Here is a 24,752-nt window from a genome sequence, read left to right as displayed (position 1 = left end):
AACCTTTCAATCCATTAAAAAGGGGTTTATTTAGGTCTACTTTAATTTCTGTCAGCAATGTTTTGTAGTTAGCAGTGTATGCGTCTTTCACCTCCTTGGTTACATTTATTCCTGTTTTATTCTTTTGGCTGCTAATGTCCAGTCATTAGCTGACCAGTAAGCTAACAGAACAGAGGCTTCAACTAATGATTGGACAGAGATTTCCTTAAACATTTAGTACCAAAAACATCTCCCAATATTTTCAGAGGGGTGCTGTGCATCTCTTGGGGGTGTACCTTCAGTACTCAACCACTTTACAACTCTGTCTTAGCTTTCATTTCCTGTTTGTGCAGAGGTCAAGGTCATCCAGAGGTGAGAGTGGAGGGCTTTCTCGGGTAGGATAAACTCAATGAGATCCACCTGAGAAACATCTTAATCAGCTAGTTTAAGGACAAAGACAAGGAGAGAATCTTCAAAGTAGCAAGAGAGAAGTGGCTCATCACATACAGGGGATTCTCAATATCATTATCAGCTGACCTCTCATGAGAAACGGTAGAAGCCAGAAGGCAGTGGGATGACATAGTCAAAGTACTGAAAGAAAAAAACTGCTAACCAGAATTCTTCGTCTGGCAAAACTCCTGAGCATGTACATAGCCCTGCGCGCACACGTTTCTCCTAGATTTCCAGGAATTTGTTGCAGCTCTTCAAGGTCCTTGTTCCCCAAAACACCTCTCAAGGTTTTGGTCGCAGCGTTTGCCCCAGCTGTTACCTGTTGCTTCAGGTGGTAGCAGCTAAAACCTCTGCCAGCCCCCTAGTGGCCTTACCCCTGGGGGGTTCTGAGTTAGCAGCATTTAGGTGAGATAAAGCAAGCCTTTTCAGCAGGTAGGTCTTCCAGGGAGCCTGGAATAATAATTTCAGTTTGTTTGCAAATGAGGTTTGTTCTGCTGAACCAGTGCTGGGAATGTGGGCTGTTATTTTCAAGGGTGCCACTGATCTGGGAAGCCCAGGATAGGACTAGAGAAAGTTAAACACCACAAAGTTCTATGTTCTTAAGCAAGATTCAGCTGTTTTTCTTGAATAAGTACTCCCTGGATTGCTGCAAGATTTTGCTTAGTTTCCAGTGTTGTGAAAAAGTTGATTCTGACCGAGTTTAAGTGCTTTTATGGAGGGGTGAACTTTTGGAGTTCCTTAAGCTGTCATTTTACATCACTCCATCTGTTTATTTAGTACTCCGTTTATTTTTAGGCTGCCTCTGTCACTATAGTTCAAGTGAATTTTTTGTAGACAGCATATAGTTGGGTTAGTATTTTCTCTTTCTCTGTTCTTTGCTTTTTTCCTAAGGAATTTGAGGTGCTTGTAGAGATGCAACGTAATAAAGGTTTTTTGGCTATCATAAACAGTGCTTTGCTTACTTTTGTGTGTTTGGGGGCTAAGGTTTTAACAGTGAATTGCTAGGTCAGAATATTAATTTTTGGTAGGTGTTGCTAAATTGTCCTTCTAAATGTAACAGTTTACACTTTTACCAGTAGCGTGTGAACGTGTCTCTTTCTTCACACCCTCCCATGGTTGGGTATCAAACTTGTTCATCTTTAGAAAATTGGTGGGTGAAAAAGAGCATCTTTTAAATTCCCTGTTTTTTCATTTTAAAAGTATTTGTTAGCTTCATGTTCAAATCCTCAGCCGTTTTTCTTTCTTAAAAATTAATTTTGAAAAGTATTTGTCATGTCTAGTGCCAGTATTTTTTTCCCAAGTTTCTTCTTGGCTTCTTACATTTGTTTATGGTGTTTTTAAAAATGTGCTTATGATTTTGTGAAGGTCTTTTAAAATGGGAGTCAAGGAAGGAAAGAGCAGTAAAACTCTTCCTTTTTCACACTTTTATGGGGGGGGAGGATGTAGTTTATAAAATCTCAAGTTTTGTCCAGATATTTTTATACTGTTGCTTTTGTATAGTTAATAGCAAAGTTGAATATTGATTAATAATTATTATAGCTACTTACTGAGTACCAGGAATACCATTTTGTTTAGTCTTGGCAGTGCCGTGCCAGGTAGATGTCAGTATTTACAGATAAGGAAGCCCAGCCTATGAAGGGTGATGGTACTTAGTCAAGCCAACGACTGTGCTGTATTACTTCCTGTTTACCGTATTCTCTCTCCATCAGGGTATCTCCCAGTTTCTTTACTGAGGAATGGGGGCCTGGGTGAGATGGAAATAATATGATTGTGTTTTCCTCAGCCATTAAAGATACCACTGAAGAGACCACACCTTAATATTTTCTTGTATATTCTTCCAGAGATGTTTTATACACATACAGGCAAAGAATGTGTAAACATGTATACATTCTGTTCTAAACAGTGTTGTAAATTGTGGAATAAGGCATTTATTTGTCAAGTGCTTACTGTGTACCAGGCACTAGGCCTGTTTCTTTACATTTGATCAGTTTGAGTGAAGCCCTTCAAACTGATCACCTTGAAACGTTGTACAGGTATTTAAATATGAAGCTTTTGCCTAAAAGGTAACTAAAAACAAAAATGCTAGTAGAACTCATTTGGAATTGCTTCAGAGCTGATACCTTGATGTAATGAAGCATGACCCTTCATTCTCAATTGAAGGTTAAATTAATTCAAAGGCACTACAAATTGAAAGCCAGATATTGTGACAGGTTGAGAATAAAACTGCATGCCATTGCCATTGTTTAAAAATGAGGTGTGTTTGTCAGTTATAAAAACAGTGTTTTTGTGTGATTGGGACTTTCTCCTTAATCTTTTTATGAATAAGCTCTTTCGCCAACCTGCCAGTGATAGGTGCCTTTAGATAAATATGTTTGGATAAGTAACTACTATTGAGAAAAAGGAGGGAGGGGGAGATGAGGGAAGAAAGCTCCCCTCCCCCCAACTGGGAAGAAAGCTTTTTAAGGAAAACTCATAAATTGAAGCTGTAATTTTAAGATGTTAGCAATTTTCAGTTGTTCCTTCCAAAGTAGAAAGAGCGAATCAAGAACTTTGACTTTCTAGGGAGTTCCCTGGTGGCCTAGTGGTTAGGATTCCAGGCTCTCACTGCCATGGCCGGGTTTAGTCCCTGGTGGGGGAACTGAGATCTCGCAAGCCACGTGGCACGGCTAAAAAAAAAGAACTTTGACTTTCTGCGGAAAATTATGGGAGAAGAAAGTGTGAATATAAAAATGAAGAAAAAGCTCACTGAAGTCCATTTTGTTATCCCCCTAGAATGGTAACAAGCAATTAAAAAGTAGCAGATACCATGCTACATTTTTCAACTAAGTTTAGCATTTTAAGAAAATGAGCATATTATGACATCAGAATTTGCTTCCTCAGGTTACTTTTTTTTTTTTAAATTCAGACTTTATTTTTTTAGAGCAGTTTTGGGTTCACAGCAAAATTGAGAGGAAGGTACAGAGATTTCCCATACGCCCCCAGCCCCACACATGCACAGCCTCTCCCATTATCAGCATCCCCCACCAGATGGTACTTTTGTTACAAGTGAGGACCTGAGATTGACACGCATTGCCACCCAAAGGCCATAGTTTACATTACAGTTCACTCTTGGTGTACACGCTATGGGTTTGGATAAATTTATAACAACATGTATCCATCACTGTGGTATCATACAGTATTTTCACTGCCCTAAAAATCTTCTGTGCTCTGCCTGTTCATCCTTCTCTCCCACTCCTCCCCCCAGCCCTTGGCAACCATTGATGTTTTTGTTCTCTCCATAGTTTTGCTTTTTCCAGAATGTCATGCAATTGGAATCATCCATTATGGAGCCTTTTCAGACTGGCTTCTTTCACTTAGTGATAGGCATTTAAGTTTCCTCCATGTCTTTTCATGGCTCGAGAGCTCATTTCTTTTTAGTGTGGAATAATATTCCATTGTTTGGATTCTAGCACAGTTTTATTTATTTATCCATTTACCTACCAAAGGACATCTCGGTTGCTTCCAAGTTTTGGCAATCATGAATAAACGTACTTCTATAAGTTAGCTGCTATCAACATCCATGTGCAGGTTTTTGTAAGGACATAAGTTCTCAACTCCTTGGGCAAATACCAAAATCACCAAGGACATGATTGCTGAATTGTATGGAAGGAGTATATTTAGTTTTGTAAGAAACTGCCAAACTGTCTTCCAAAGTGACCGCACCGTTCTGCATTCCCACCAGCACTGATAAGAGTTCCTGTTACGCCACATCCTCGCCAGCGCTTGGTGTTGTCAGTGTTTTGAATTTTGGCCATTCTAATAGATGTATAGTGGTATCTTGTTTCTTTCTTTTTTTTTTCTTTTTTTAAAAATTATTTATTTATTTATTTATTTAATTTATTTATGGCTGTGTTGGGTCTTCGTTTCTGCGCGAGGGCCTTCTCCAGTTGCGGCAAGTGGGGGCCACTCTTCATCACAGCGCGCGGGCCTCTCACTATGGCAGCCTCTCTTGTTGCGGAGCACAGGCTCCAGACGCGCAGGCTCAGCAATTGTGGCTCACGGGCCTAGTTGCTCCGCGGCATGTGGGATCTTCCCAGACCAGGGCTCGAACCCGTGTCCCCTGCATTGGCAGGCAGACTCTCAACCACTACGCCACCAGGGAAGCCCTCTTGTTTCTTTCTGAAGGTCATTTTTTAAAAAATTTGAGGTATAATTGACATGTAACATTATATTAGTTTCAGGTGTGCAACATAATTATTTGATATTTGTATATATTGTGAAATGATCACCACAGTAAGTCTAGTTAACATCTGTCAGCACACATAGTTACAAACAAATTTTTTTTAAATAATTTTTTAAAAATCTAGATTTATTTTACTCATGTTCCTTGTTGTTTTAATTTGTAATTCCCCAATGATATATGATACAAAGCATCTTTTCATATGCTTATTTGTCATTTGTATATCTTTTTTTGATGAGGTGTCTTCAGTTGGCTTGTTTTCTTATTGTTGAGTTTTAAGAGTTCTTTGTGCATTTTGGATAATAGTCCTATATCAGGTATATCTTTTACAAATATTTTCTCCCAGTCTGTGGCTTGTCTTCTCATTTTTGGTCTTAAGTCTCTTAATTTTTAAGTTCATCCCCCCACTCTTCCTCCTTCCCCTCTCTTTTTCTTTGGTATTAACTAAAGAAACTAAATTGCATATCCCCAGATTTTGAGGCTTAATCAGATTAAGTTTTCATTAGTTTATTTTTGCGAGGCTGGTGTGATTTTCTCTCTTTTTTATCTGTGTTATTAGCAGTCATTGATCGTTGCCAGTATCTATTTTTAAATTGTTTATTAAGTGGTGACAGTCTTTTATTTCTTTATTTATTAGATGGAAGATTTTGATAAAAAGAAACTTTGCTGAACAACACTTTGTATAGCAGATTCAGGATAACTGCTTTCCCCCCACCCCATTTACCAGTTATTCCAAATAATTACATGGTTCTCTAGCATCCTCCAAAGTGACCAGTGAATTTTATTTTTGAGTATCATTATGAACTCATGGATTTAAATATACTTGATACTTTAGTTCATGGCAGGTATTAATTTTATTGGCGCTCATATAGTCCCATCTTTCCATCTTTGGCCAGTGGGAGCTTCTTCTAGTTGACTTCTGAGTCCTTTTGTCTTGATTCCAAGCATCTTTCATAACGTCTTTCTTTTGTGACACGATATTTCAGCCTCATCTTATACATATCTTGCTCTTAGACCTGGTGTCAGCCTAATGGAAGTGCTTAATAGTATGCTGAATTATGTTGTTAGACCCACACAACTAAATTCGTATTTATGACTCGGCAATTTAGTAACCATTTGAAAGAATAGTACACGTAAGCTGAAAGAGAAAATAAATTATTTCACTCTCAAATAACTAAAGTTAGTGGTCTTTGTGTTCCTATTGGACACCGCACAGCTTATAATACTTTGCATTCCGATTGGACAGCACCACCCTTATTTCTTGTTCCATGTTGATTTTTTAAAATTTATTTATTTATTTATTTATTTATTTATTTATTTATTTATGGCCGCATTGGGTCTTCGTTGCTGCACGTGGGCTTTCTCTAGTTGTGGCGAGCAGGGGCTACTCTTCATTGTGGTACTGATTGGGCTTCTCATTGCGGTGGCTTCTCGTTGCAGAGCACAGGCTCTAGGCACGTGGGCTTCAGTAATTGTGGCACACGGGCTCAGTAGTTGTGGCTCGCGGGCTCTGGAGCGCAGGCTCAGTAGTTGTGGTGCACGGGCTTAGTTGCTTCGCGGCATGTGGGATCTTCCCAGACCAGGGCTCGAACCCGTGGATTCTTAACCACTGCGCCACCAGGGAAGTCCCTCATTTTTTTTTTTCTTTAAATCATAGCTACCCCAGAAAACCCAGCTTCACAGAGGTATGCTGTTGAAAGGAATGTGCACAGTCGAACGTTGAAACTGAACAACTTTTAGCTGGTAGTTTGCACAGCGTCCGGCAGATGTTGAATACCACTCTGCTTCCCTCAAATGTAAGCTCCGTGTGGCCGGGATGAGTTTGCTTACAGTGCTCCGGGTGCCTCCGCGCACTGTCTGGGAACCATGGTCTAGATACTTTTACCCAGTTTCTGTTGTAACCAATGGTGTGCATTTTAAAAATAAATAACGTTTGTTGGTCTCCCCCGCCCCCAAGTTAAGTTCTAATTTACTGTTTTCTTGAGAATAGATTTTGTGATTATGAAATGTGGCAGGAAAGACACCACCCTTCCCCCACCCAGCCAAAGGATATATCATTACTTTAAAAATGTGCTGTTTTACTGATAAATACCAAATAATATTTATTCTGGTTTTTTTATAAGAAAACTTTTTTTTTTGTCCTCTGAATTAGGGTGACTGCTGATGATAGCACCTTTGATTCTGTGTAAAGGCAGTGTGGACTCTTCTCCCCATACTTAATACACATACGTACTCTTTGATTTGGACAGCTGTATGTAGAACTGAATTGTGTCCTCTCCAGCCTTTCATCCCAGGCAGAAGGTGGGATTATTTCTGGCTGCTAGATCCTGTATGTTTTGGCTGCTCATTTTCCAGCACCTGGCATTCTGATCCTGAGTTTGAACATTCACTTAAATAATGGACATAATCTGTGCCCTTTAGATTTCTGTTTCATCTGGACATTGAGTTTTACATTTTGCATTATATCAGTGTCCTAAAATAACTTGTGAATTTTTCTGTTTTCTTATCAGTCATGCAAAAGTTATTGTCAGCCTTAAAAAGACATTCATACGTTCTTATTCATTATTATGAACTTTGGAATTTCACATCTTTTAAACTGATTTTACACACATATCTTATCTCAGGCATATTGTTTTAATCAGTGACACTGAGAATGTTGAGTGGAAAACATTAAATCACTATGTCATTCAGTGAATTTTTGTGAGTGGCATGTGAGATGCTAATTGAAAGTTTATTTGTTTGGATAAGCCCCTGGGGGTAGGGGAGAAACTAAAAGATTAAGTTTGATGATCTATAAGGAGAGTACAGAAAAGAAACAGTAACCCAAGAGTAAAATCTCTATTGAAGTATAGACCTAAGCAAATGCTGGAAGATTTCAAAGGACTAATTATGTAACAACCTGATGGGCTGACAGTTGGTCTGTGGGAGTGTGCATGAGAAATTACTGTCAGTCCTGTAACTGTGTATACTGGGCTGCATCATGGGGCACACGCCATAAACCTCGCACATATTTGCATGGCGAGGATTTCACTGTGGAGGATAGGAAACCCCTCTAAACCTTATCTGCCTCATCTGAAGGATTATTTGTCTCATCTCAGTTTATAAACTTAACATTTTTTTTCTTGGATAGTAATATTCATGTTTTAAGAAAAATCCCTTGATGGGGATTTCTCTTTATATACCTGTTCCCTACAGCATATAAAACTTTCTCTAAATGAGAAGAGCAGCTTACTGAGCCTCAGCGGTTTGTAAAACAGTGTGGTTTACGCGGAACACCTGCCGTCTTTCTGACGGTGTGGGATTTCGGTACCCGCCTGGCGGAGAACACCGATGTGACCGGGCTCCACGGGGACCTCGGGCTGTGAGTGAGGAGCTGCCCAGCACATGGTGCTTCTCACGTGTCCCTGTGACTCCACTGCCTGGGGACCCCCGGGAGCGTGTGGCTGGTTCCTTGTGCCTTTTCCTTTGTTTTTTTGCTGTGTATCTTTTCTCTGTAATAAATAGCAGCCGTGAGCATGACTGTGTGCTGACTGATGTGAGTCCATCTAGCGAATTGCCGACCCTGCGGGTGGTCTTGGGGACCCCAGCCCAGTTTAAAGACTTGCACTGTTCCCTGCCTCGCTCCTGCACCTCTCTCGGTCTTAGTTTTTCCCTTTCAGCTATTTTTTTTTGGTGTTTATTTCCTTTATCTAAATAATATCCTTAAGTTGCTGTTTTTGAAGATAGCAGTTTTGGACGTCTTGTGTTAACCTAGGTGTTAGGGTAGATGAGGATTTGGGTGTCTCAGACGTTCGCCAGGCCCCGTGCCCCCAGCTCTCCAGCATCATCCTGCCCTGCATGGTGTTTGATTCTGTCAGCACCCATCGTTTTCATGGTGATGATCACACAAATACTGTGTAACCCTGAGCCAGGCAGTAGACTACAATTTCGTTTTCTCATCTACCTTTCCCTTTTTCTTAGAGTTAATGGTTATCTCTTATTTTTATTTGCTTTTACTCTGTTCTCATGACAGATATAGTCCAAAAGCTCCAGCGGTTCTTTACCGGGTCTTACTCTTCTTTTCCGCAGTCAGATGTCTGTGACTCCCTTTGTTCTTGGAGCCCTTCTTCCCCTGGGTCACAGGGACTGTGTCACTAGCTGGTCACAGGCCTGCTTTTCGTGGGGTTCCTTGCTGCCCATCAGGGTCGCATTTCAGGGCATCAGGATTCTTGAACAAGTGTACGGGGGGAGTACAGTCCTTGCCACTGTGTGTCTGGAATGTCTTTATTCTACCTGTGCACTTGAATGGTCCTTGGAACTAGCTGTCTTGTCAGAGGTTTGAAGATATTCCTTTATTGTCTTTAAGTTTCCAGTGTTCCTGTTGACAAGTTGATCGTGATCCTTTGTATGTAAGTTGCTTGCCCTCTTCCCTGCCCGGCAGGAGTCTTTCAGGATCATCCTTCTGTCCTCTGTACCCCGAAACCTCATGATGTGCTTTGGCATGCGTCTCTTCATGTATGGTGTGGGGTGGTCCCTTGTGATCTGGACACTCTTGTCCTTTAATTCTGAGAAAATTTGAGGAGTAAGAATGTACTGCGTGTGCAAATACTGCTTACAAAGTTGGACATTCCCAACTTAATAGGTAGGTTAATGCTGGTTAGTGTTCAGTATGTGAGGTACTAATGAACCAGTGTTTGGATTCCCTTGTAGAGATTTGGGTTAGAGACTTAATTTACAGATTATTTTTAAAAACCGTAAAAATGAGGAAAAGCTGCTTCCAGTGACTTACAGCCTGGTATTTAATAAAGAAAGTTTATAAATACTGGATTTGCTTAACTTGTGAACTAGTTAAGCAAGCTATGGGTTTCTGGACGAGCCCTTTTTCTGTGTTGATATTATCAAGTTTAATAAATCATTGGAGTTATTCTCAAAAGCTCATTTCAGGAGACTTTAGCAATCTGTCTTTCCTACTTATATTGTTTTTGTCCCTTTGCATGGGTGAATGATTATTATTATGTGTGCTGATTAATAGTGGTACAAAAACAGAAAAGACTATTTTAAGAACAGTGCATATCCTAGTTCTTTGGAGGAGTGGATGTTTTTAAGCAATTATTAAGTTTGAGTCTAGTTTTATGAAACTTTTTTTTTGGCTTTACCTCAGTTATAACTGTCATAACTGTTCTTTTTATGTGAAAAATTTCATTTCAACGTTATAATTTTTGGGGGTTCTAAAGTAAAATTCTAGATGTATGGTTTTTGCTGTATACTTTTAATAGTTTTTATTAGATATTGCAGAAGTAACTTTTTATATCTTCAGTTTTCTCTGGAGAGAGATTTCACACAGGTACCAGCCACAGGCTTTCAGTTGGGAAAGACTGGAAGTAGACATTCCTGTTGTATTGATTTTGGGTGTGGGGGGAGGTGGGATGCTGAAGGTAAAGGTGGGAGTAGCAACGTTTGAGAAGGAGAGTTCATATTTTTTAATGGCTCATGATCATCTCTATATAGCTTCCATGGCTTTTTTTTTCCCCCCATCTGAGGGATTTTATTGATTTTATTAATTTATTTTCAGTGATATGCACAGTTTAATGTTTTTTTGTGACGGCTTGGGTGGATCTAGAGGGCATTATGCTAAGTGAAATAAGTCAGAGAAAGACAGATACTGTATGATCTCACTTGTATGTGGAATCGAAAAAATAAGACAAACAAAACAAAATGAAAATAGACTCATAGATACAGAGAACAAATGGGTGGTTGCCAGAAGGGAGGGGGGTGGGGGTGGAGGGTTGAAATAGGTGAAAGGGATTAAGAGGTACAAACCCCCTGTTATTAAAAAAAAAAAAAAAAAAAAAAAAAAAAAAAAAAGCTCCAGGGATGTAACATGCAGCATAAGGAATATGGTCAATAGTATTGAAATGACTTTGGGGACAGGTGGTTACGAGACTTACCAGCGTCCTCATTTCCAAACGGATGTAAATGTCTAAGCACTGGTACACCTGAAGCTAACGTAACAGTGGTATTTCAATAGAAAAAGTTTTAACAGATGTATACGTGCATGTAGCCCACATGCCTGTCAAGAGACAGAACGTAGCCATCAACCCAGAAAGTTCTCTCGTGCTCCTTCGTACTCAGTCCCTGCCTCTCCCCCACATTCCCACAACCACACGCCTCGATTGTTTTGACAGAGGTGAGTTTGTCCGTTCCAGAACTTCCTATAAATAGTCGCACATTATGTAATCTAGCGTGTCTGGTGTGCTGTCTTTTGAAGTTCATATGTTCTGTTGTATGTATGAGTAGTTTGTTCGTTTTAAAAAACGCTAATATCCCATTGTGTGAACATATTACAGTTTGTTTATCCAGTGTTACTGGAAATGCAGGTGTTTCTAGTTTTTATCTGGTATGAATAAAGTTACTCGGATCATGTCTGTGCGTGAACATATGTTTCCATTTCTCTTGGGTAAATACTTAGGAGTGGAATTGCTGGGTCATATGGTAAGGGTTCAACTGTAAAAGATGCTGCCAGATATTGATGGTTTTCCAAGGTGGTTAAATGGTACATTCCCACCAGCAATATATTTAACTTTCCAGTGCCCCACATCCTCACCAATGTTAGGAATTGTAGTTCTGTTTGAATCTTAGCCCTTCTAGATGGTGTGTGTTGATAGCTCATTGTGGTTTTAATTTCCATTTCTTTGATGTTTAGTGATGTGGAGCTTTTTTGTGGGCTTATTGACCAGTCATATATTTTCCTTTGTAAATTGTTTGCTCAACTCTTTTGCCCATTTTTGTTTTGGATTGTCTGTTTATTGTTGAATTGTAGGAGTTCTTTATATATTCTGGGTGTAAGTCTTTTGTGAGGCGCATACACACAGACAGACACACACACACACACAGTAAATTGTTCTCCATGTCTTTGCCTTGACTATTCATTTTCTTCATAGTGTCTTTTGATGAGCAGAAGTGTTTGCTTCTGATAAAAAGTCCACTTTGTCAATTTTTAATTTTATAGTTAATGCTTTCTGGTCCTGTCTGGGATATTCTTCTCCCAAGGTCTCAAAAATATGTTTTATTTTAGAAGTTTTACAGTTTTTAGCAGTTAAGTCTCGTGTCTGTGATTTATCATGAATTACACTTTGTGGGTGATGTGATGGAGGAGCTGACCACCTCTCTTCCCCCCATGGTTATCCATGCCACTTGCTGAAGACTTTCCTTTCCCCCTGAATTCCTTTGGAACCTTTTTTGACAACCAGTTGACTGTGTACATGTGAGTCCCTGTGAATTTTCTGTTTTGTTCTTCTAACCTGTCTGTCTGTCCTTGCTCCAGTACTGTGCTGTCCTGATTACTTTTCTGTGGTGTTTGGCTGGAGTAGACCACTATTATCTGAAAGTTTTCTGTCTGGCAGAGCTGTCCTTTCTGGTTGTTCGGCTGGAAAGGGCAGGCTTCTGTTGTTTTTATCTGAGCCCGCCCGTCTGTCTGGCTTCTTTTGCTGTAAGTCTGCGATGCAGAGGCAAAAAGAAAACTCAGGGAACAGTGTTGGTCCTCGGATCCCGAGGTCCCTAGCCTGTCTGCCTTCTTGCTCTACCTGTCAGTCTGTTTTCTCTTAGCTGTGTTCACCAGGAGGAATAGGGATACGTATTCTTTCTTAAGTGTTTACAAGTTTACATCATTTCTCCTTTTGCCTCAGGAGTAGGAATTTCTAATTTTTTAATTTGTTTTATTTTCTTTCTTTTGGCTATTTATGCTGAAATTTACTGTGGACCGTTCGAGGCCTCCCTCTTCTGCCCTCTTATTCAGCGAAGTTCAGGCTTGCTGTGGCTCTCCAGTGCTCAGAACTGTCCCAGCGCCAGCGTGTTCTTTCCTCTGAAATCGCCCTCTATTCGGGCCTCACTCCTTCCTGTGTGCTGATAGCCGCTCCCCTTCCGTTCCTCCCAACTGTGGCTGAGTCAGGTCAACAGCTATTTCTCTTGAGTAGTTTTTGCAAGATAATCTGTTCAGTGCGTCATGAACAAAACTCTCTTTTTTGTCAGTCCAGTGTGGAAACTGAACTGTAAGTCACCAGCTGCTGCAGCAGCACGGAGCGGGGGATGGTCCAAACCCGCCTGGCATTCTGTTGTTCGTGGTCCTGCCCTCATTCCTCTTAGCCCCAGTGTCGTCACTTCCTGGCTTTGGACTTGGTGATGACCCACGTGCGGTGCCTGAGCCCCTCAGCTTGGCTCCAGTTGGCTCTCAGTTCAGAGCCACCTTGTCTTTCAGTGTCTTTTCTGTTGCTTCTTCGTGAAACTGCTCCCATCAGACCCGTCTTCTTGCCGTTCTCATAACAAGCCCCACATTTCTGCTTGTGTCTGTAACGCCCTGTTCCTCCTGGCATAAGTGTGCCCTCTTGTGTGTGTGTGTACACAGAGGGCAGGTGACTGGAAAGAATGTGTGTTTGGAGTCAAGCAGATCCCAGTTTTATCTCTTGCTGTGTGGCATAGGGTAAGTTACTTCACTTCTCTGAGCTTTAGTTCCACAGTTTGTAAACATGGAAAAACACTTTTCTCACAGGACATATAAGGTTAGTTAATGTATATGAAAGTTCCTGAAGCCACAGGAGCTCAAATAAAATGTGGGTTTCCTTTCTTTGTTTCCATAATTAAAAGTTGAGGCTAAGGGCTGGTTCTTCTCATCTTTGTGTCATTAGCGGGACACAGCCTATTGAGAACATAGAAGAGACTAATTAGATTGTTAAGTAAACAAACATCTGACTACTTCCTGTGCAGCCTGTGCTGTGTTACATGCTAGAACTCGCGAATTATTGGGCAAGCCAGCCCTGTGCGCACAGGTCATTAAAGCCCAGCAAGGCCTGTGCAGCGCTGGAGGTGTGCTCCGCGGATCCTGCGGGCACAGGAAGGGGGCACGGCTTAGACTGGGCGGGGTGGGCATGAGGGGGGATTCCTGGAGAAAGTGTGGCTGGTACTTGATCCTTTTTTTTAAACAGTCTTTTTTAGGTATAATTTACATACCATAAGATTCACCCACTTAAAATGTCAGTTTACGGTTTGTAACCATCACCACAGTCAAATCTAGACCGTTTTCATCACTCCAAAAAGATTCCTTGTGCCCATCTGCAGGCTTAATGTTAAAAGACAAGTATGAATTGGCCCTGCAGAGATCCTGGAAGGAGGGCTGGGTTCCAGGGTGTGAGGAAGACAGCACGCAGGGAGGCGTACGACACGGGTCCGTGGGGACAGGACGCCCGTCAGCGGTCCGTCTGTGCCGAGCTGTGCTGCTTCCCCGCCCCTGTGCTTTGGCTTCCCGGGTCTTTGGACCTCACTTTCCTCACCTGTGATGTGTAACTCATAGGCTGGTGGGATCTTGGCTCTCTTTAAACTCTCAAACCTGGGATGGTCAAAACCATCCCTTCAGTTAAGGGAAGAATAGAATGTACTTTTAAAGAATAATAGCCAAAGTCAGGGCTCATGAAGAAAACCTAAAAAATTACAGTGATGCTTACAGCTCCTTAGATGGAATTTCTCCTGTTTAATGTTTTTCCTGATTAGACAAGCAGTAATGTATACTGGGTAGAAAACTTATGAAATGCAGAAAAGTAAAAAGGTCACTTATAATCTTACAATTCACAGATAATTATTTTTAAAGTTCCCTTGTTCTGGGCTTTCCTGGTGGCGCAGTGGTTGAGAATCTGCCTGCCAATGCAGGGGACACGGGTTCGAGCCCTGGTCTGGGAAGATCCCACATGCCGCGGAGCAACTAAGTCTGTGTGCCACAATTACTGAGCCTGCGCGTCTGGAGCCTGTGCTCCGCAACAAGAGAGGCTGCGATAATGAGAGGCCCGCGCACCGCGATGAAGAGTGGACCCCGCTTGCCGCAACTAGAGAAAGCCCTCGCACAGAAACGAAGACCCAACACAGCCATAAATAAATAAATAAATAAATAAAAGCCATTAGGGGTTGTTTAAAAAAAAAAAAAAAAGTTCCCTTGTTCTTACAGTTTTTTGCATATGTTTATTTAAAAATTGATATTGTGCTGTAAATAAAATTGCTTTCCCCACACTATTAAATATTGTCAAAAACACAACTTTTATGAGACTAAAAAAACGTGGCCTGTTCGTTTAAAAAAAACAAACAAGTAATAGATGGGCATGGTAAGGCTCAAAAGATGTAGAAAGGATAAAGTAAAAAATAAAGAAATCTTTCGTTCCCTCTCCTTTTACAACTTCCAAGAGTTAACAGTTGTTAACTATTTCAGAAATTGCATGTGTGTGAGTTTATATTCCATTATTTGGATCAGTCATAATTTAACTGATTTTCCATTGATAGCTGTTTAGATTATGTTGTTTTTGCTGTCACAGTGCTAAAATGCATATTTTCATGTACACATCTTTGAATTCTTGTAAAACTATATCTGAAGGATAAGTTCCTAAAAGGAGGAATTCTTGGATCAAAGAGAGCGCATTTAAAATTTTGATAGGGACTTCCCTGGTGGCGTAGTGGTTAAGAATCCGCCTGCCAATTCAGGGGACATGGGTTTGAGCCCTGGTCCAGGAAGATCCTGCATGCCGCGGAGCAACTAAGCCCGTGCGCCACAACGCTCTAGAGCCCACGAGCCACAAAGACTGAGCCCATGCACCTAGAGCCCGTGCTCTGCAACAAGAGAAGCCACCGCAATGAGAAGCCCACGCACCACAACGAAGAGTATCCCCCACTCGCCGCAACTAGAGAAAGCCTGTGCGCAGCAACGAAGACCCAACACAGCCAAAAATAAATAAATAAATATATTAAAAAATAAAATTTTGATAGATGTTGCCAAATTGCTTTTCAAAAAAGATTGTGCTAGTTTACATCTCAGCCATCAGTGGATATTCTCCCGAATGTTTGATCACATCCTTACCAACACTTGGTATTAATCACCTTTTTTGTTCTTTGCCAGTCTGATGTTAGAAAAATGGTAACTTATTGTTTTGTTTTTAAAATTGTAATTGTACTTGAACATTATTTTCATGTGGATATTAGTCATTTTTCTATGAACTGCTTCTCATTCTTTGTGTAGGTGTCTTGATTTGTTGAGATTTTCATTGATTTGTGAGAACTCTTTGCTTTTTAGAGAAATTAGCTCTCATAATTTACACATTTTTTTTTCACATTTGTTTGTCTTTTGACTTTGTTTATGGTCAGAAATAGCAGTCTTATCACTTGTGTTTGCGGATTTTTAAAATTGCAAAATCACCTTAAAAGTGAGTGCAAAGAGAAACAAGTGATTCTAGTAGTTTTTCAAATTAATGTCATGAAGACATTAAAGAGGAATAAGAACTAATCCAAGTAACTTTTAAACACACTGTGTAATGAAGAAAAAAATGCAAACAAATCTTGAACTTTTCTTACATTTGTCCTTTGGGTTTTTTTATTACTTCTTTTTTTAAATTTATTTTTTATTGAAGTATAGTTGATTTACAATGTTGTGTTAATTTCTGCTGTAGAGCAAAGTGACTCAGTTATACATATATATACATTTTTTTCATACGCTTTTCCATTATGGTTTCTCACAGGATATTGAATACAGTTCCCTGTGCTGTACAGTAGGACCTTGTTGTTTATCCACATTTGTCCTTTGTAGTGTCCATTCTAGCGAAACTATTGTGTGTGTATTTTAGGACTGAGCAAATGAGGGTTCCATTGTATCTTTCAACATAATTCCAGCCCAAGATAAAATAGCTGTTATCAACATATGAATTGTCCAATGCAGTATAGAACTACGGCTAATGATCTGTATGTATCACTTTGTTTTGTAAATTTTGATACTGAACTATTCATGTGTAGTTATATTAACACTCTTCTTAATTAATTATTCATGGTTGTTTGGCCATAACTTAAAAAAAATTAGGATTTTATGTTGGATAGCAATCCAAAATGAAGCCCATTACAATGGTGGGTTCCTTTTTAGAGGAAACACTGTGTCCTACTTTGAGAACCCACTTTCATTTGGTTCATTTTTCTCACACTTGAAGATCCAGTGCTTTCAACCAACTCTTTGAGAACAGAAATGTGTGGTGCACGAATGTAATTGAGCTGACAAAATGAACAACTATGTTTAAAGGGGGGTTGTGAAGAAAAATATTTTTGATTTGTAAATGCAAGATTAGTTGCCGTGTTGTGTGTGTGTCTGGCGCCCTTGTGTCTTGGTGGTTGTTGGGTGACTGTGATGTGCTTTCTCCCTCTGCAGGGGTGATGGGCAGGTAACAGACGGCCTCCTCACTGTTGTCAGGGAGGCAGCATGACCGAGTGCTTCCTGCCCCCCACCAGCAGCCCCGGTGAGCACCGCAGGGTGGAGCATGGCAGTGGGCTCACCCGCACCCCCAGCTCTGAAGAGATCAGCCCCACTAAGTTTCCTGGATTGTACCGCACGGGCGAGCCCTCGCCTCCCCATGACAGCCTCCACGAGCCTCCCGATATAGTGTCTGATGATGAGAAGGACCATGGGAAGAAAAAAGGAAAATTTAAGAAAAAGGAAAAAAGGAGTAAGTGCCATTTTCTCTGTGCTGTAGCTAAAGTTTAGATAAGTTTCTACTCTAATTATGTGTACCTGCTATCTTGTAGAAATATATCTAGTCAAAGACTCTTGTTTTATATTTTCTTTATTTTTCTGCATCTCAGATGTTTTTGTATTTTAGGGTGTTATTCTCACAAATAAAAATACTGAATTTCCAGAAATGGTGAAGTTTTCTGGTGGAGATTTCTTAAATTTTAAATAAGTATGAAAAGTAAATATTGAAATTTTGTCCTTACACTCTTGGCGAGGTTGTGTAGGCCAGTTGGGGTACATGGTGAAAAAAGTATGTATTCGTTTTCTTAAGCAAATGCCACGATGCATTCCATTTATGATTCCTGTTCTGTAAGGAGGATGAATCGTTTAGACATAGCTTTTTAGCATGTTAAAAGCAAATCAGGTGAGTTATTTTAAGTAAGTGTGCTTTTAGTTTCACGGTATTTTTAAGTTAATTTGTATTTGAAGCATAACGTTTGGATAGAATGCACAAATTGTGTACAACTTGATGAATTATCACAAACGGATACACCTGTGCTAATTACTGATCGCACAAGGCTCTGGAAATAGAGCATTACAGCATCCTAGAAATTGCCTGTTGTTGCCCCTTCAGAGGGAATGCCCGGCACATCTGGACACTACCTGATTTCGGACTTCTGTACATGGAAGTAGATTTCCTTTTGTGGGTAGTTTCTTTTGCCCAGTGTTATGTTTGTTAGATTCATCTGTGTTATTGCATATGGCAGTAATTTGTTCACTTTTATTGCTGGATTTTGCACTAATATGCTAGAATTTATTTTTCCATTCTACTGTTATTGGTCATTTGGGTTGTCTTCAGTGTGTGTTATGAATCGTGCTTCTGTGAATGTCATTGTCCAAGTTTATGCATTTCTGTTGTGTGTGTGCCTGGGAGTGGAATTGCTCACAGGCCATGCTCATTTCAGTATCTGTAGATCCTGCAAAACAATTTCCAGAGTGCTTGTACCAGTTGACAGTCCCACCAGTGGTGTCTGAGAACTCCAGTTGCTTTCTGTCATGGTATTATGCCCTTAAGACTTCGGCCATTCTGGTTGGTGTGGGGTTTGTGGTATCGGTGCTTTAATTAGAGGGAAATGTATGCAATACCTTTAATTTTTCTTATAAAATAGCTTGTGAGGTAGTTGGCTAAAGAAAAGGAGAGTTTCAGATGTTAAAAAAAAAAAAAGAACAGTGAAACCAAACTAGGATAACTCTAATATTGATACTAAGCAGTTATCAGTGTGAAACCAGGGCTCCTGACGCGGGGAAGTGGCTACCATCCCGAGATTAGGGAGTTTCCTGGTTCTGTTTCTCCCCAAATGAGGCTTCAGTCCCATCTGCCATCTGCAGAAAGAACTTAACAGCTGGAGACAGGAGAGCAAATTGTGATGGCGATGACGGGAGTGTCTGAACAGTAGTGCATTTCGTGTCATGGTTGGAGATTGCTTCACATTATAGGAACTAAATATGAAGAAACCTAAGCTAAGTAGAGTGTAAGTTAGAGGGCCTTATTCAGCTGATGAAAGAATGCTGTGCATTATATAGGGATTCTCTCCATTAGCTCTCTGTGTAGATAATACATAAATTAAGATAATAAATGATTATTATTTGGTTTGCAAAAATTCCAATTGCACGCGTGTATAAAATAAAACCAGTTGCAAGGGTAACTGGCTCTCTGCTTGTTGCCCTCTTGTGGTCAGGAGACGTCATGGCAACGCCTCATTTTAGCTGGGAAGCCATTGAATGAATTGCTGAGAGTACCAGGAGGGCTTGGCCATGGGGTGAAAAGCTAGGTAGCCAGGGCCAGGTGGCACTTCTTTGTCCTGTTTTCAGACATTGAAAATGGACAGTTTGACATTCAGCAGACATCTGACTCATGCACCCTGCATTTCTTTGGCAGCTGAAGGCTATGCCGCCTTTCAGGAAGATAGCTCTGGAGATGAAGCCGAAAGTCCTTCCAAAATGAAGAGGTCCAAGGGGATCCACGTTTTCAAGAAGCCCAGCTTTTCTAAAAAGAAAGAGAAGGATTTTAAAATAAAAGAGAAACCCAAAGAGGAAAAACATAAAGAAGAAAAACACAAAGAGGAAAAACATAAAGAGAAAAAGTCAAAAGACTTGACAGCAGCTGACGTGGTTAAACAGTGGAAGGAAAAGAAGAAAAAGAAGAAGCCAATTCAGGAGCCAGAGGTGCCTCAGATAGATGTCCCGAATCTCAAACCCATCTTTGGGATTCCTCTGGCTGATGCAGTGGAGAGGACCATGATGTACGACGGCGTTCGGCTGCCGGCCGTCTTCCGGGAGTGTGTGGATTATGTGGAGAAGCATGGCATGAAGTGTGAAGGCATCTACAGAGTGTCAGGTATGGGGCTTGCGCCACATGTACTGGTTTTTAAAGATTAGCTTCACTTCCATTTTTCAAAGGAAGGGAACAAATATACTCACTTGTGAGGAAAATTGTGACACGGGTCCTAAACCTCATTCATTTCCTTGATCCTTCCAGTTGAACAAAGACCCGCACGCTCTGTGTGTTTGTGTGTGTTTGTGTGTGTGTGTGTGTGTGTGTGTGTGTGTGTGTCTCTGTGGTGTGTGGGTGGTGCCCCTCACCTGGGTGCCTCCGTGAGGCTGGGCGTTGGGGGGTGGTCAGCGGGGAGAAAGGACATCTGGGTTCAGGACGCTTCTTGGCCACAAGACACAGTTACTGACAGTCGTTTAAGTATTTCCTGAGTTCAGCTGAGGGACGCACAATGTTCTTACTAAATGTTTAGGTCCCAGATGTGGATACCTCTGTGTTCAGGCGCGGCTCTTACATGCATTAGTGAAGTTGAGGTTCCATTTCTCTATGTTTCGTGTGTATGAAAACTTACATTTCATACTGGCAGGAAAGTAATTCATATTGGGTGTCTAAAATCAAGCAAAATGCATGGTCTAAAGTAGAAGACTCTATTTCTTACAGAGCAGTGTGGCTTTGTGTCGGTGTAGGATGCAAGTCCTGACCTGTGTGGCATCCGTGCTGTTGTCATCACGTTCCCATGGTTCAGTGTCTTGGTCCTGGACCTTGAGGCTGTAACATTCACTGTTGCTCATGCGTATTTCATGATGAGTTAAATCATACACATTTAGAATAAAGAGACTAGATTTAGTTTTTCCATTTAATTGGTTCATGCTCATTTCTAGAAGGTGGATTTGATATTTAACCTTTGTTAAGAAAGGGCAGGCATGTTTGATAATTGGGGAGACCTTTACATAATCCCGCATGTTATCATTTAAGAGTGTTTTGGCTAAAATGCTACTATTTTATAGAAAATAAGATAAATGAATTAGGCACTGAATTTGAATTTATAAGTCTTTATTTACATAAAAATAAACACATTTAAATGAATTTGAAACTTGCCTTTTAAGAAAAATTTATGATGGATTTTTAAAGATCTACACAATACTAACATAGCTGCTTCTCTCACGTGATTTCCATAGGTGTGAAGAAACTTTGTTTTAGGTGAAAGTTTCTCTGAAGAGTTCCTACAGCTTTGTTCAAAGGATTCTTTTGTCTTTGACCTATTTTTGATGTTTGCATTCTCTTGGAGTCGGAGGTGTGGGACTCCTCTGAATTCATGTGTCAGAGTGTTCAAACTGAGCTGCTCCCCTGGTTGTTGGCTCCTTGGAGGCCGAGCTTCTGCTTTGATCAATTTTGTATTTATTTTTGAAGCTCTGGCAGAATGCTGCATTCAGCACTCTGGACTACAGAGTTTGTGGCTGTGACTTTTCTTTTTGAATGCTAACAGTATTGTTTTCTGGTGGAGAACTCTGATTCTCACTTCTCCATATATACGTTCCAGTTTTAAAGCTAATCTTTGATTTTGCATATGCTCTTTCTGTACCTGGAAATTTGTGCACTTTTCACTTGTGCAATTTTCTGGGCAGGCACTATTGGGGGAAAATTACAAATCTATAAAATGTATATGAGAGAGGAGGTCTTTGTCAAGAATTTCAATTAAAGTTATCACACACCATGTTTTACTCATAAAAGTAAGAAAATAGAAATTATTTTCTAACTTTTCCACCTCAAAATAAAGATTATACAAAAATAAGATTCATATTATTATTTTCCTATTTGGGGTTGTTGATTTCATTTTGTCAGTGCTAGATTAAGTTACTGATTTATTGTGATGGCATTAAAAGGTTTTCACATAAGGAATGTCAGAGCCCAGATGTAACCACTATTGATTGTAAAATGCTGCTCAGACTAGGTGACACTTGAGTGTTTGTGTTTACCATTACAATCTGTCAGCCTTAGTTTGTGGCTTGTTTCCAATAATTGGCCTGAAGTTTTTTTTAAATTGAAGTATAGTTGATGTACAAAATTATATAAGTTTCAGGGATACAGCATAGTGATTCAATATTTTTAAAGGTTATACTCCATTTATAGTTGTAAAATATTGGCTATATTCCCTGTGCTGTACAATATATCCTTGTAGCTTATTTATTTTATACATGGTAGTTTGTATCTCTTAATCCCCTACCCCTCACTTGCCCCTCACCCCTTCCCTTTCCCCTCTGGTAACCACTAGTTTGTTCTCTATATCTGTGAGTCTGTTTCTTTTTTGTTATATTCACTAGTTTGTTTTATTTGTTTAGATTCCACATATGAAGTATTTTGTCTTTCTCTGACTTATTTCACATAGTGTAACACCCTCTAGGTCCATCCATGCTGTTGCAAATGGCAAGATTTCATTCTTTTTTATAGCTGAATAGTATTCTGTTGTGTATAGTACCACATCCTGGCCTAAAGTTTTAAGTATTGAAAACAACAGAAAGCTACTTTGTGTTCTCATGAGCAATCAGTGTCACTGAATTATGTCACTTAAATGCACATTGGACTAAAAATCTAAAATACTTAGTGTCTGAAAAACATTTGTGTGTGTTTCTGTCCAGTAAGAAAAGCAAAACAATTTGATTTTAGTAACCCAAATTTCACTTTTCTTTTGTTCTAACCCTGTTTCAGATTAAGAAAACATGTAAAGAACTTAAACTTAGAAATTAGATGGGTATTATGTAATGAATAATTTTCAAAGAGTTTGTTTAGATAGTGAACTCACCTTTTGCATTTATGATACAATTTTTACTTATAAAAGAGTAGTCACCCCACAACTTTTTGAAACGTGCTTGTATGTACTGAGTTGTATTTTATGTTGTCAGTCTTGTGGCTAGTTAGGAAAAGCAGTTGGCCACTCATGTAGAACAAGGCATATGCTTGGATTGTAGTTTAATTTTTGCCTGAATTTTTACCTACCTATCTTTAAATAAAAAACAATTTTTTTCCCCTGAATCGATTGGCATATTTGCTTGATGTTTCTGTGGTTACTATGACTTTTGTTCTGAGTACTGAGTTTGTCCATTTTCATTTAGCTTTTGGTTAAATTCATCCTCTAAGTGTAGTCTTTTATCTGCTTTAATGGAGGAATTGTATGAACCATGTGCAGATTAACACTTCATATGGTCAGGATGGCTCTTCTCTGATCTCCCCCAGGGGTGGGCACACTGGGGAAGAAAGCTGTGTGTTTGATTTTTTTTTTTCTTGATACTTTCTTTCTCTCCTGAATTCGAATGTTCTAAGGAATTAAATCCAAGGTGGATGAGCTGAAAGCAGCCTATGACAGAGAGGAGTCTCCAAACTTGGAAGAGTATGAGCCTAACACTGTAGCCAGTTTGCTGAAGCAATACCTGCGGGACCTGCCCGAGAACCTGCTGACCAAGGAGCTGCTGCCCCGCTTTGAAGAGGCTTGTGGGCGGAGCTCGGAGGGCGAGAAGGTGCAGGAGTTCCAGCGCCTGCTGGAGGAGCTGCCCGAGTGTAACCGTCTGCTGATCTCCTGGCTGATCGTGCACATGGATCACGTTATCGCCAAGGAGCTGGAAACAAAAATGAACATCCAGAACATTTCTATAGTGCTCAGCCCGACTGTCCAGGTACACGGCCGGCCCTGGGGATGCAGGGAGGGTTTCCTGTTGCTGAGTCACATACCAAGCAGTGAACCAGGGACGGTGGGTAAGGGGTTAGCCTGAATGTTGGCCTTTTTCTTTCACAGTGTGGACAGTGTTGGCATGTAAGGTAATGAGCATGTTGGCCTTTTGGCTGCGGCTGTGAAATTGGAATATTGTCCAGTCTTTGGTGTGGTTTGTAAGCAGTTCCTGATGACAGTGATCTGTCCTTAGTGGAAGAGGAGCCCGAGGTACCTGCAGTTACAGTTCATCTGCAGTGTTTTAAGGATTTCAGTTCCTTCATCAAATAGCATTACTGCTTAGTCATATCACACACACATACAGACTCAGGCTCAAGGGGGCCTAACGTTGTTCATTTGGTCAGGGATTTGACCTGAGGACTTCATTCATGAAGAGGTGTGTATAGAGTATTTTACAGAGTCTTAATCTGAGGAGGCATTTCAGAGAGGTGGGTGGTGTGTTAGTTGGTGTCTCTTTACAGCATAAATTCCTGGCCTTCGTTTTCTGCTGCTCACTTGGTGCTGGCATAGAGCATGTGTTATCCTTTAATTGGAGTTACTGATATTTCACTCAGGCCAAAAACAAAGGGCAAAACATGAGATGGGGTTATAGTTTTTATTTTAAGCCTTCTTTTTGGCCAATATACCAGGTTATTATTGGTCACTGTTATAACACACTGTTACATATAAGAGTGTATTTTCTTTCACTGAAGATTCCTTCATTGCTTGTTGATTATATTTTGGAAGCAAAATGTTTCTCAAATTTCATATTAGTCAAGTTTTCAGAATTTGGTAAATATTACATTGTTACTTAATATAACTGTAGTAGGGATGTTGGTGTCACAGAAGATTCAGGTGTGTTGTCAGAGTAAGTTTTACGTAGGAAATAATTTCTTTTATTAGCTTTTTAGCCAGCCTAACGTCCTGGTCTCTTAGCATTGGAGCATCTATTTAAACATGGGCCCTGGAGTCTGCCCAGAAGCATTCGTCTCTGGAGCAGGGGTACCACACTCAGCCCAGCTCTGCAGCTGCAGGCTCCTTTGTTCCTTAGTAGATCCAGTTGCATGTGTTAAAATGTATCACAGTAACTTGAAAATAAAGAACATAAGATTTAAAAAATCAGTTAATGTTATGGTGCTAAAACAGAACAGATTGATGATTATCGGCCTCTGCATCCATTTCTTGGCTTTTTCCCCGCAATTTCTCATAGTGCTGAGTCCATGACTTAACTCATACTTTCTCATTCTCTTCTTTAAATTGTCCACTAATTAGCAAAACATGTCTAGTCACTACTGAGGATGCACTTAGGCAACAGACACAAATGAAATGAAATGATAATTTTAATATTTTTCTTGCAAATATTTTCTTTTCTTTTTTTTTTTTTTTAGATTAGCAATCGTGTCCTATATGTGTTTTTCACACATGTGCAAGAGCTCTTCGGAAATGTGACACTGAAGCAAGTGACGAAACCTCTGCGATGGTCTAACATGGCCACGATGCCCACACTGCCCGAGACCCAAGAGAGCATCAAGGAGGAGATCAGAAGACAGGTGCGTGCAGCCCACCGCCCGGCCCC

General features: G+C 40.3%; 1 protein-coding gene across 3 annotated transcripts in view; it reads left to right on the top strand.

Annotated features, from left to right (window-relative positions):
- The window catches only part of RALBP1 (ralA binding protein 1), a 43,375-nt gene that overhangs the window by 5,437 nt on the left and 13,186 nt on the right, over positions 1 to 24,752 (top strand). For 2 of the 3 annotated variants that reach the window (XM_059895670.1, XM_059895672.1), the window contains exons 2-5: positions 16,845 to 17,139; positions 19,084 to 19,542; positions 22,795 to 23,144; positions 24,565 to 24,726. In XM_059895670.1, coding sequence (XP_059751653.1) covers positions 16,896 to 17,139; positions 19,084 to 19,542; positions 22,795 to 23,144; positions 24,565 to 24,726 — 1,215 coding nt within the window. In that variant the 5' untranslated portion in view covers positions 16,845 to 16,895. Of the gene's footprint in view, positions 1 to 6,424; positions 6,445 to 16,844; positions 17,140 to 19,083; positions 19,543 to 22,794; positions 23,145 to 24,564; positions 24,727 to 24,752 lie in introns of those variants that run through there. The other variant, XM_059895671.1, reaches the window with a different exon arrangement.

This window comes from Balaenoptera ricei, chromosome 14 (assembly GCF_028023285.1).
Source record: "Balaenoptera ricei isolate mBalRic1 chromosome 14, mBalRic1.hap2, whole genome shotgun sequence".
Classification (NCBI taxonomy): domain Eukaryota; kingdom Metazoa; phylum Chordata; class Mammalia; order Artiodactyla; family Balaenopteridae; genus Balaenoptera; species Balaenoptera ricei.
The sequence above is the reverse complement of the archived record's forward strand: the minus strand, read 5'-3'. Positions and strand labels throughout refer to the sequence as shown.